At 35.6% G+C, this 14,039-nt stretch overlaps 1 protein-coding gene across 2 annotated transcripts in view; it reads right to left on the minus strand.

The window, feature by feature from the left end:
* Positions 1-9,203: 9,203 nt before the first annotated feature.
* Positions 9,204-14,039, minus strand: part of UHMK1 (U2AF homology motif kinase 1) — a 25,722-nt gene continuing 20,886 nt past the window's right edge. The window contains exon 8 of one of the 2 annotated variants that reach the window (XM_008072064.2): positions 9,204-10,850. In XM_008072064.2, coding sequence (XP_008070255.1) covers positions 10,581-10,850 — 270 coding nt within the window. In that variant the 3' untranslated portion in view covers positions 9,204-10,580. The remainder of the gene's footprint in view (positions 10,851-14,039) is intronic. The other variant, XM_021705937.1, reaches the window with a different exon arrangement.

Below are 14,039 nucleotides of genomic sequence, written 5' to 3' on the forward strand. Positions count from 1 at the left end.
TAAGGGTGTGATAAAGGTATTGATATTATGGTTACAGAGGGCAATTTTATTCTTAGGATGTGATTAGGGATCAGTGTCATGATATCTGCAACTATAAAATGGTTCAGAAAAAAATAGTTACATTTATTTATGCACATAAAGGGGGAGTGAGCAAGAGATAAAACAAAAGTGACAAAATGTTGACAGAAGGTGATAGTTACATTGGCATCAACTTGTACTATCCTTCTCACTCTTCTGTAGGTTTAAGTAGACTGCCAGACTGTCAACGTCTCTGACAAAATGGGGAAAAAGCATGCAGTATATCCAAAACTTATCTAACCATGGGATATTTCCAGCCTACTCCTCCAAGCTTCTCTTATTATCATAGAGTATGCTAACATTCCATTCGGGAAATGTTGAACACTAATAAGTACTCCCTCCCCTAATTTCAATGTGCTTGATTACTGTTTAACTAGACTTTGGCTTTCATTTCTACTTTAAAGATGAGCCTTTATGTGTTTGATCTTTTCTCTGGGAACATTTTATTTAAACATGTGTTAACATACCATTAAATATATGATTTATCTTTTAAGTAAGTATGCTTATAAGCCCAGAGGGTTCTCTACTGCCAACTGTACACATATGAGACATCATGGGCCATGCCACTCAGGTGACCACGTGTGTTTGCTACCTTTATAAACTGCTCATTTCCATGTAAGATGCAAGCCTCTCTTTTGTGAACTTCATTTTCAAAAGGTTATCACAAAATCTCAACTTTATTTTCCTTCATCTATCACTGATCCCTCTTTTCTTTAAAGGATTTTGGTCTTAAAAATGTAAATTGTCTAATTACACGCTAGGAATCTTTTTCTATTGATCTAAAGAATATTTTCCAACAAAAACGTCAATAATATCTTACTGCTTTACAAATGAATCCCAGTTTAACCATCTGTTCAGAAGTCCTTGTCATAGAGCAGCTTGCTAGGTCTTCACAACTCTGGAAGACATTTAGTTTAGCTGGTATTTAAATATGCAGTCAATCACATACTTTTCTTTGAAATGAGCATTATTTTTATTTCACGTGTATATGAAGGTGTTGAAAAATACTATAGACATTATATAATTTATAATATATATATGCAGAAGTCATTGTCTACTGCATGAAAACTGGGCTTTTGGAAATGTTTTAGTAATTATGTTGCAAATTTCTCCTATTCCAACCTGAAAGTCAAGAATTTCTAATTAAAAGCTGCAGAGTACTAGAGAGAACAAGTTACAATAAAACACTTCATGTTTTTAAAGTGGAAATTTGCTTGGCAAATTCAATATACTCATGGTAAGAAGGAACTCAAGGGTTTTGGTTGTTCTGATACACAATTTTATGCAACAGAAGAAAAAAAAACCTCAAATTCCTTGAGTTTAAGACTACACAAACTCACAAAAATAATCTGCTGTATTTTTAAAATCCAAAAGTAGGCTACTTATCCAACTTCTAAGTTATTTGATTGTCAATATTCATGCATCAAGATTACAATTTATAATGGTTTCCTTTTGCTTTATAGTTTATATTACTGAAGTGTCATTTTTTGAAATATTGATGTCATCAATACTTAATTGGCTGCCAGATTCTATAAATTCATTTTCAACTCCACAAACATTTATTGAGCAATTACTATAGTCCAGGGATGGCGTAGGTGCTAGGAATACAGGTCTGAAATGGTAGATCCACTACCCTTAAGGAGCACACTTGGCCCAAAACAAAATGGTGAATCTAACCTATAGGAAAAGCATATATACAAAATCCAGAAGTACTAATAATTTTGGCATGGGGATGGGAAGTATAGAAAAGATAACTAAAGAAAGGGACCATGGAGCTGTTTTAAGATAAACAGGATTTTATCACACAGATTAAGGTAAGGGACCGGTAACTGAATGGCATTTTAATAGGCTCTGATATAGGAAAAGGCATGGAATTTGCAGAAATATGGGTCGGGTAGGTATAGCGGAAGCATAAAGTATACAGGGAAACAGACAGGAAGGAGACAGGACTGATAAGTTGGAGCTGGACTGTGAAGTCTTATACGACAACTTAAGGGGATTTGATAATATTTCGAAGGCATGTGGGCAGAAGGGACAGGAAATAAAATGAATTTTAAAGCAGGGAGTAGCACGATCATGTTTATTTTTAAGAATGAAAACCGTCAACAGTGTGAAGAAGAGACTAGAGGGCAGGAAACTGGAAATGGGGGGCGGATCTTGTAAGTTAGTAAGGAGAGATCAAGGACTGAACTTGGTATCGGAGGAAATGAAAAAGGGAAGCTGGATCTGAGAGGAGTTACTGGATAGACTAGAAGATAATCTCGCACAGTTGTGGCAAGAGCGTGACTAGAGTTAGACATCCATGTGTCCTGGGTGCAAGCCCTAGGAAGTAAGTAAATCTAAACAACCACTTCTTCAACCACAAAATGGAGGACCTTCTCAAAGGCCTATTGCAGGGATTAAGTATGTGTGTGGGGAAGACAATGCGCCTGTTTCTGCTTTTCAATCCCACAATCAATGCCCTTTGTTTGAACTAGTAGTTCTCAAAGTGTGGTCCTCAGACTAACAGCAGCAGTAGCCAGAGTCCCACCTGGGAAGTTGTTAGAAATTCAAAGTCTCAGGTCCCACAAAGAACTATAGTCAGAAACTTTAGGGGTAGGACCCAGCAGTCTGTATAGTAAAATAGACCCTCCCGGGTGATTCTGTTATATGGTGAAGAATGAGAATTGCTTATTTAAACCATTCATTACCTCTAGTTTAAGCTATTAAAAGTCTCTTGGGGTATCCCTCCTAACAGCAGCTTTTCCTTGAATTTATCATCCAGATCAGTCATCGACTTCCTAAAAAAAAAAGCCAAAGCCACTTCCAGACAAAACAGTACATGAATACTACACCTCACCTCTCAGTTTTATGAAATGTTGGGCATTTTATTGAACCTACTTGGGTCTCAGTTTCCACATATAAAAAGGGGACATTAAACATGATACAAACTAAAATGGTATCAGTCACCTAGTTGATGGTCCATAATGCACAGATGTTTATTATTATTACTGCACCTATTAACTACCTCATTTGGTCCTCACAACATAAAAATGCAATTACTGTCAAAGTTAAGTCACTGGATTAAACCTATCCAACTTGATAAAAGAGCCAAGATTAGAACACAAATCTTCTGACTCTGAATTCTGGTTCTTTACATCAGACCAGGCTGTTTCTGTAATATCAAGAATATTTTTCCAAAATAAAAATTACATTTCAGGCCAGGCACAATGGCTCACACCTGTAATCCTAACACTTTGGGAGACTGAGATGGGAGGACTGCTTGAGTCCAGGAGTTCAAGACCAACCTAAGCAACACAGAGAGACCGTGTCACTACAAAAATAAAAAATAAAAAATTAGTAGGGCATGGTGGCGCATGCCTGTTGTCTAACTACTTGAGATGCTCAAGCAGAAGGATCACCTGAGCCCAGGAGCTCGAGGTTGCAGTGAGCTGTGATTGTGCCCCTGTACTCTAGTCTGGGCAACAGAACAAAACCTCAACTCAGAAAAAAAAAAATTACATTTCTGTATTATCAATTTGATGCACTACTTCCAAAATGAAAAATCTTATTCTTTAGAAATGGATGGTTGAAGCTACGTGAAAAACTGTAATGGAAGTTTTTAGTAAAAATTAAATTATAAAATAAATATATCTGTGTGTTATCTGAACTTTATACTAAGTACAGAAATAGCTGAAATAAAAAGCAATTTCTTTATTTTGAAGCTTTATTTTATCACTCTTATCAAACACACATCAGAAAGCATATCAACAGTGCATCTTATGGTAAGTCAGTTTACAACAAAACTGAACAAGGCAATTGTGTTTACAGGAAAAGTTTTCAGCAAAAAAGTACACAATACAATCCATTGAAACGCAGTGTTCATACTTTTTAAGTATTTAGGAAAGTGAAAAATAAAAGTCCTTTGCTACTCAGCAAGAAAAAAACAAGTTTAAAATACTTGAAAGGAAACCAGAAATTTAGAGATCTGAGAAAAGAATTTCTTGGTACTGACACACATCTACATTTAAGTCCCACTTCATTATTTAATTTTTTAAAACTTCACAAACAATGAGACATCACAAAGAACAGAGAACCATAGTGCCAAGAAATGCCAAGACCAGTATGCTATTGAAACAAGTAGTAGAAATGTTATAGACAACTATTCACCATGTACTGTAATATTCTTGTAGTTCTGAGGTGAAGGTAAACCAACAGGAGAGAATACTCCTTGTAACTGGCTTTGGTTTAAGTGATCTTTCACATTTTTTCTAGCCATATCTTCTAATCAAAAACATAGCAATTACAAGTTACTGAGGGAAGATAGTACTAGGATTTAATATTCACAACCAACCACTCCAGGATGCCATAAACTGCTAAAATTTACTGATCATAACTGGATTTCTAGGAGTCGCCAAGATATAGCAAAGACGGAGACATTTTTGGGAAAAATAAAGTCCCTTCTACCTCAGATTTGATACTGCTAAGGTTATAAAGGAATGTTAAATTATTAAGATTTTTCAAAAAGAATTAGAATGAAAGAGTAAATCCTGCTGGAAAAGATATGACAGCTTTACACTCTGCCAAGTAAATAATCTATAGAGATGCAGCTTAACTTTTTTATTATAATAAATAAACACTACTTAGTTATAAGGTGCTATAACTTTGCAGCTAGTGCATACTAATGCCACCTACTGTCCCCAATGTGCAGAGGGAAATATGGAGATTGCTAATCCCCAGTTTCTTTCTGATCCTTAATTTGCATGAGTAGTGATATATACCAAATACACAAAAGCTGGAGTACAAATATTTAAAAATTAGGCCACACTGAATATAGATATTTGATCTGGTTCCACAAACTCTTAGAATAATTTTCTGGGGAAACAACAATGAGGAATGTATAGGAAAGGCAATGCTTCTATGCCACAGGTACCAAACGTGGATTTCTAAAAATAAATATCATTGTTAGATCATTACTATATGGAAGATGACAAATACCAGTAAGGGAGCCATTTTCTTTCCCTCTTTATTTTTATTACTTATCTTTTTCCTCTTTACTCTTACATTTGGCAGTCTTCTGACAGCCCATGCTAATAAAATAATACAGCTATAAGATAATTCAAATAACTAAAGAAATTTTGAATCCATATATACATGACTTTTGAATACCTCACAACATTTGTTTTTACACGCTCAGTGTCCTGATATCATGAATATGATTAAGAGGAATGATAACTTAGAAGGGGAAGGCAATTCCAACCTGGGATAAAAAAGTGACTACAAATAATTATCTTGCTGACAATAAAGAGCTTGTGGTAACAAGTAGCTCTGATTTTTACATATGGGTTCCCCCAAAAAAATTTAAAAATGAACAATTCCAGTTTTCTTTTTTGTTTTTTTTCCCCAGATCGTGACTTATTTTCATTACACAAAGTAGTATAACAAAATAAGCTTTCTTCTGTACAAGGATTAATGGTCATATAAGACAAAGACAGAATGCTTTTCTTTGCCTTTAAATTAAAACACTATGAACCTAGGTTACAAAACATTCATGGCTGTCAAAAGAGTCATAAGTTTTCTTCTGGTTATTGTGACAGCTACTCAATTTAATAGTAAATAACACATAGGCAATCATCTGATAAGTTTCCCATTAATTCCAGGATTTATGATGCCAGGAACCTAACTGCCATGATTACAACAACCCTCTTGAAAGCACAAATAAAGCAAATTTAAAACATCAATCCTCAGAAGCAATACAAGGAACAACAACAGTGCTGAGCTGTAGGAAAATTAATAAAAACTTCATATCAGGAAAACAAAGCTTGTGTAAACTATTTATCTTATATCCTGAACATCACCTTAATAACTATCTATAAAATATAAAATTTCCTAAATGCTCTCTGGTTTATAGATATTTCTTTTACAGCCCATTTCTTCTATAAAATTACAGCAAAAATAGTTACAATTATTTGTCTTTCTCTTAGATATCCATAGCACTTGTCAACTGCATGCTACTGTGTGAATCTACTTGTCATGATACAATTTAAAAAACAGCAAAAAACACTGAGGGGAGGCAGTCAGGATAATAAACATGACGTATCTTGTAGCATCAGGTAGAGAAGAAGCTAACCTAAAACAAAACAAAATCTTTAAAATTTTGGGCACTCCCCAAACTAAAATATCAATGTTCTTCTATGATTAAGAATGGAACTACCAAATACATCACAAGAGGCTCAGATGAGTTCCATATGATGGAGACAACATTTATAAAAATTCATTGAGAAAGCTAGTAAGTAATACTAACTAGAAAGGCTACCATCTCAAAGTAAAGGTGATGTATTGAGCACCTTAAGAAAGAAATGGGAATTCTTTTGAGATAATTCTGACCAAGGATTGGTCTGTATGTGACCACAATTGACAAGAAACAAATTTTATCCGAGAGCTAGAGTAATAAAATTTGAGGAAGGAACCTGAAATTAAACATGGAACTAGATCGAAGGAAGGAAGAATTAAACTCTGCCAGATAACTCTGGCTTTCCCATTATACGTAATATTGGAATAAAATCAAATATGAATAGTTTTCATATACCAAAAAAAAAGTAAACCAAGGAAATTTTGAACTTTTATACTATGTGACTCAATCCAAAAGTTATTGTAATAAGAAGGCAGAGGTGCTATTAATTATCATGATCTGGGAAGCTTTTACCCAAATGCATTTTAGTATTTTCCAAAAACAAAAGGCACTTGCTTAAATCTTTAACTCTCTACATCCATCAGACTAAAAGTCATGATGTGATTCCATCTGTATCCTACTCTGGATAAAGCCACCTAGCAGTACCCTTGCATAAGAAACTAGGTAAAACACATGGTTACTGGTGTCTCCTCCACTCCCTCACCCAGTAACTATGCTGCTATAACTACTACCAGTTATGATGTTGTTGATTTTCATGGAATTAATTGTAAAAAATAAAACGTCATGCTGCCAAGTCTGATAGCAGAAATTATGTAAGATAGGTATAATTTATAAAGTCAGAAAGACCTAGGAAAATGATGCCAAAATGTTAGTTCCCTGCATTTGATGAATGAACTAAAATGAGCCACAAAACAGCATCTGATAAGTGCTCTCATCTACAGCCAAACCACCCTGCACGTGACCATTCTCATCTGATAAGTGCTCTTACTCTGCCTTTAATGTATTCCAGAAAAGTAACTGACACCCTTACCAGGGTGAAAGTCCAGTATAATAAGACTGAAAAAAGCCTTCTGCCCATAGTTTCTCTTCAACTTCCTCAGCACAGTACCATTGTTTCTGGCAGCATTTCTTATAACTACTTTGCTCAAAAGTTAAAATAATGTAAGTAACATGAATCTAGAAGGCAAGCAAGAATTCAGACTTTTTATAAAGGTTGATTTAACATATATCAGCACTCCAGCAGCTGGAGTACAAAAAGGAGACAATAGTTCTCCTAATGAAGGATGAGTAAAACTGTATTGATGGTTTTTGTTTTAAAAGCAGTCATAGTTTTGGCTCAAGGCATAGCAGAAAGAGAAAGAGGATTTCTCTAAAGAGAGTTGCTATTCTGGTGGTCACAAAAAAGGGAAGACATCCAGTGCTAAAAAATGCAGATTCTTACTGCAAAAGGATAATTTTTTTTAAATTCCTTTAAAAGGCAGCCAATAGTTACTTTTATTAATTCTATCTCTCACTGAGGTGTTCGATTCTTCTTGTTTTTCTCCTCTAAATAGAGTATCATAGTTTTGACAGTGGCTAGTTAGCCACCTCCTACAAACACATCTCTAAAGAACCAAAGATTTTCTACAAAATAATCACTTTATGTGCCTTTTCTGGGACAAAATGTGCCACAGCAATACCACAAAACAAAGTAGTAATTGGGAAGGTGAGAGGCAAGAAAGCACAGGTATTAATGCAGGAAAAGAAAAACTACCTGAGATACAATTGGCCCAAAAGGGTAGGGGCAAAGTGGCATGAAGTCTCAGTTCTTTACCCTGCCTCTCAAAAAGAAAATTTCTAGGTTTTCAAAAGCTTCAAGAAATCAAATATCTGTGTATATATTTCACTCTAAAAGAATCATGAAAATTGCATCTTTTGATAATATTTGGTTCAAGTTTAAGAAAGACATTAAGATTAAACTTCTGATACTATCAGAGCAAAGAGGGAGAATCTGCTGATGTTATCTTTGGTAGAATGGGCTAAGAGCTACACAATAACAATTTAAATCATAGGAGGCTTTCTTTCAATTCTATAACTTTAATATAAAACATTTAATCCAGCGCATGATTAATTCAAGGCTCATCAATTATTCTCTCAGCTCCTTTAAAACCTAGTTAGCATCTTCTGTAATAAAATTCTACAGTGTTAAACATTAAATATATGTATGAATACATCAGCAATAAGACGATGATCAAAAAATGCTGTGAAGTTCAGCATTGATGTTAGCAGCATACTGCATGACTAAGCTTGTAAGCCTACCTGCAGTTTATAAGGATTATTCTTTTAGGGGAGGAGGGAAGAGAAAGGTACACATGCTAACCTAGAATACCTGCCCTTAAGAAGAACTCAACTGTATTTCATGTTCATTAGTATGTATCTAAGAACCTAATGCTTCTAGTAACCGCAAAAGCTGCTACCCATACAAACATTTATGTTTTAGGAAAGCTTAAACCTTCATACTGGTTCTACTCCCTTTAATTATGACTTGATAACAAATCAACTTGTACTCAATCTCTGGAAGGGCCAAAATGCGAATTACAGTTCTTCCTTCTAAGGACACGTATTGGGGCACAAGACCCTTTGGTAATTCATAAATTAGCCTCCTTATGCCAAACTTGGCTTCATAATAACAATGAAAAGAGAGTCCTGAATAATTTGATAACTATAAATAACTAAAATGTCAAATAGTTGATTGTTTGAATAAGGTAAAAGAACTCATACTCTAAAATGTAAAATTCTAATTGGACCCTCAGCAACCTGCATGGCACACATTAAGGAAATATGAGGAGGCTTCCAGCAGGGAAAGATATAAAAGACTTTTTCCTTAGGAAAAAAATTATAAATAAGAATTTCATTCAGGTAAGGAAACAAGAAAAAAATTCATAACCTGTATATAACTTGTCTTTTTTTTTTTTTTTTTTTTTTGGTATATCAATGCTTTATAAAGGTTTCCTAATTTTTAAGACCTTTAAAGACAATCTACCATAAAATGAGAAAAATCCATAATTACAATTCTGAAAACCATGTAATCAACCTGTGTCCATGAATTCATGCATACTGGCATCCACTACTTGGGAACAAAATCAACTGCTATGACTTCTTTAAGAATTATTTGAGTTTTTCTTCCTTTCTACTTCCACCTTCTTATACCTATACCTTTCTTAACTCCCATGTAGTCAAAAGTCAGATTACCTAGCTCTTCTTCAGCTAAGAACGGAGGCAGGGAATAAGGGAAGAGGAGGAAAAGGGGACAGGGACGAGAGAGACAGAAAGGAAAAGAAAAAGAATCCTTGACTTTCCATCCTCTCTTTACCTATTTTTAAAATTTTTCTTTCACTGTACAACTAATTTTTTCTTTTTGATCAACTGCAATTTTCCATCATAGTAGACAGAGCCACATCTTGAGAAATCTTACAATTATAGGAGATTTCGTACAAAAAGGATGAGCCAATACAGCAGATTGAAGGATGGGTTGATTCATGTGTAGCAAAACTTTTCCTTTGTTCCAATCACTTAAAGCGTTTCAAGGTAACCCCAGGCTAGACTCCAGTTTGTTCTGAACATTTCAGGAATGAACTATGTTGTCAATTACATTCTAACAGACAACTCTCAAAAAACATACATCCCAAATCTTATAGATGTGAAATAGGTAGGGAAAAGATGGTAGACTGTATTAGCTCACAAGGTTCACACTATAAAGTACACTGACTCAAATTTTCTCTGATCTTTCACACCTGCACACTCACTCAAGCATACACACTAGACATAAAAATTGTGCAAGATCAAGCAATAGCTTTCTATTTTAAAAGCCTGAATAAAAAAATGTAGATAGGCTCACTGCAGTTTCTTTAAAGGAATATTCAGTACTACAGTACTCCTTTAAAAAAATTCACAACTCAGTGTTAAGAACACAGTAGGTAACCGCTGCTTGACAATTACCTAACACTACTGAGAGCATCCAGTGCCAGTTATAGAGATCAACAATAAAGGAACCACCTGACAACATAAAGGAATAATCTATAAGTGAAGTCACCAACCCTAGCAAATTTGTTAATAATATTCACTACACCATGATATTATTCATTATTATTCATCCTTGCTTCATGATCACATGAAATAATATCTTTTAGGTTACATACTGAGGAGCAGCACTTGCCCTACTGCACAAAAAAAGGCTGCCCACATGGATGCTCTAAAACCCCTCAATGTATAGCTGAGAGGTCTTGTCCTACTCAGTGCCAAATGCTTGCAATGCAGTCACTGCCTGGGCAATGGCTACACGTTAGTAGGATTAAATAAATGTACAAAGTATCCCCTTAAAACAGTAAGGGGGTACTCCTGCATTCAGATGTGGAATACAATAACCCAGGAAAATGGAAGAGGAGATACAGGAAATAGTCCTCAGGTTACTGATTAAAGCAAGGGTTTGATACAGATATCCCCTCTTGTAGGCACTCAGCGGGTAGAATGTAGCCACAACAAACTTCCCATCAAACATCCTTCCAGTCAGTAATTTCTGAGCAGCTTTGGAATCACCAGCATTTGCATACTCAACAAAGACCTGAAAGAAAACAGAAAAAACAAAGTAATTTCATGTCCACCAAGACTGTTTTAGATCAGTGCTTTACTACCTTTAACATGTTACTGTCACCTGGGCATCTTGTTAAAATGGAGATTTTGCTCCTGTAGGTCTAAGGTATGGCCTGAGTTTCTGCATTCCTAAACAAACTGCCAGGTGATGCCGATGCTGCCAGTCCATGAATACAAGGTTTAGAATGCTACCTTACAACTCAGTTCATTTCTGAAAAATCGATCAAAGACAAGTTGGGTAAAAACGTACAACCTTTCGACAAGCTCATGCAGAAGTGATGAGTAGTACTAGACACTTGCTAACGGTAGTGTTTAACTGCCCAGAGAGCAACTGCTTTTCAGTGGTGCCTCATTAATAACCCGTACTTTTAAAAGTAGGAGAAGGAAAAATATTGGTCAAAAGTTGCTGGATAAATGGATCACAAAAAAAGGCAGGAGTCGTCATCTTAATATCAGGCAAAACAATATTTAAGCTATCAAAAATTTAAAAAGCTACGGAAGGATACTATGTGATGATGAAAGGTTCAATTCATCAACAAGAAACATCCATCCTGAACACATATGCACCCAACACAAGAACACCAGTGTTTATAAAGCAACTGCTAAGTAAACTTAAAAAAAGATATTGACTCTAACACTATTATAGCTAGGGACTTCAATACCCCCACTAGATAGATCACTGAGGCAAAAGAAACAACAAAGAGATCCAGAACCTCAACTTGACACTCAACCAAATGGACTTAATAGATACCTACAGAATACTCCACCCAACAACCACAGAATATGTATCTATTCATCACCACATGGAACATACTCCAAGATCAATCAATTTCTCGGTCAAAAATCAAGCATAAACAAATTTCATAAGATGGAAATACTGTCATGCACCTTCTCAGACCACAGTGGAATACAAATAAATATCAACACCAACAAAATTCCCCCCAAGCCCACAAAGGCATGGATATTAAATTGCATGATGCTGAATGACTACTGGGTCAACATAGAAATCAAAATAGAAAATAAAAAATTCATGGAAGCAAATGAAAGTGAAGAAATGTCCTACCAAAACCTGAGATGCCATGAAATCAGCTCTAAGGGGGGAATTTAGATATCTATGAACACAGATCAAAAAAAATGGAAAGATCACAAGTTAACAGCCTAACAAATCATCTAAGGGAGCTGGAAAGACAGCTGAAAAGACAAAACCCTAACTTTTGCAGAAGAATCCAGATCACCAAAGTAAAAGCCCAAGTAGGGGACACAGAAAACAAAAAGACCAAAGAAAAAAATCAGCAAAGCAAAAAGTTGGTTCTTTGAACGAATAAACAAGATTGATGGACCCCTGGCCAGAATGACCGAGAAAAAGAGAGAGAAAGCCCAAATAATCACAATCAGAAATGCAAAAAATCAAATTACAATTGATCCCTAAAAAATACAAAACATTATCAGAGATTACTCTGTACACCTGTATGGAAACAAACTTGATAACCTAAAAGAAATGGAGAACTTCCTGACATCATACAACCTCCCAAGGTTGAAACAAGAAGACACTGAGACACTAAACAGACCAATAACAACCCAGGAAATTATCTCTAATGTAAGAAAACAACCTACAAAAAAAAAGCCCTAGACCAGACAGCTTTCCATAGGAATTCTATAAAATGTACAAGGAGGAGTGGATACCAACCCTATTGAAAGTATTCCAGGCAATTGAGAAAGATGAAATTTTCCCCAAATCATGTTATGAAGCTAACATCACACTGATACCCAAACCAGGTAAAGATCCAACAAAAAAAAAGAGAACTACAGGCCAATATCCCTAATGTACATAGATGAAAAAATTCTCCGCAAGATTCTAGCAAATCAGATCCAACAACACATCCCAAAAAATCATCTATCATGACCAAGTAGGCTTCATCCCCAGTATGGAGGGTTAGTTCAACATCTGCAAGACCATAAATGCAATTAAATACATCAACAGATGTCAAAACAAGAACCACATAATTATATTAGATGCAGAAAAAGCTTTGGATAAAACCCAGCATCCCTTCTTGATAAAAAACCCCCAAAACCTAAGTATAGAAGATACATACCTCAAAACAGTCAGTGCCATCTACAATAAAACCCACAGCCAGCATATTAATAAGTTGGCAGAAACTGGAAACATTTCCCCAGAAAACCAGAACAAGACAAGGCTGCCTACTCTCACCTTTCTTGTTCAACACTGTGTTGGAAGTCCTATCAAGAGCAATTAGACAAGAGAAGGAAATCAGGGGTATCGAAATAGGAAAAGAGGAAGTTAAGTTACACCTCTTTGGTGATGATATAATCCTATACCTGGAAAATCCAAGAGAATCTGTCAAAAACCTGCTTTCACTGATAAAGGGCTTTGGCAAAGTCTCAGGATAGATGCACAAAACACAGCTGCATTCTTATATACCAACAACAAGTAGGCAGAGAACCAAATAAAAAAGCACAAACCTATTCACAACAGCCACAAAAACAAAACAAAAATCTTGGCATCTTCCTACCCAAAGAAGTGAAAGGCCTTTACAACAAACTACAAAACACTGCTCAATGAAATCCAAACACAAACAAGTGGAAAATATCCCGTGCTCATGGATAGGAAGAATCAACATGGTTAAGATGTCCATCCTACCAAAGGCAATCTACGGATTCAACACAATACCCATTAAATTACCAACATTATTCTTCTCAGACCTGGAAACAACAATACAGAAATTCATATGGAAACATAAACAGTCACAAATTGCCAAAACAATACTCAGCAAAAGAAACAAAGTGGGAGATTCACCCTTCCAGACTTTAAACTCTATTATAAGGCTACAATAATCAAAACAACTTGGTACTGGTACAAGAATAGGCATATGGACCAATGGAACAGGATAGAGATTCTGGAAGTAAAACTTCAATTTCTCAATCAACTCATCTTCGACAAAGTCTCCACCAACAACCACTGGGAAGAGGAGAACCCACTCAGTACATGGCACTGGGAAAACTGGCTGACCACATGCAGAAGATTGAAACAGGACCCCTACCTATCACCATACACAACTAGATGGATCAAAGACCTAAACATAAAACCTCAAACTATAAGAACCTTAGGAAATGCAGGAGACACCCTTATGGAAATTGGAAC

This window comes from Carlito syrichta, unplaced genomic scaffold, assembly GCF_000164805.1.
Source record: "Carlito syrichta isolate Samal-C Ts95f unplaced genomic scaffold, Tarsius_syrichta-2.0.1 Scaffold314838, whole genome shotgun sequence".
Classification (NCBI taxonomy): Eukaryota; Metazoa; Chordata; class Mammalia; order Primates; family Tarsiidae; genus Carlito; species Carlito syrichta.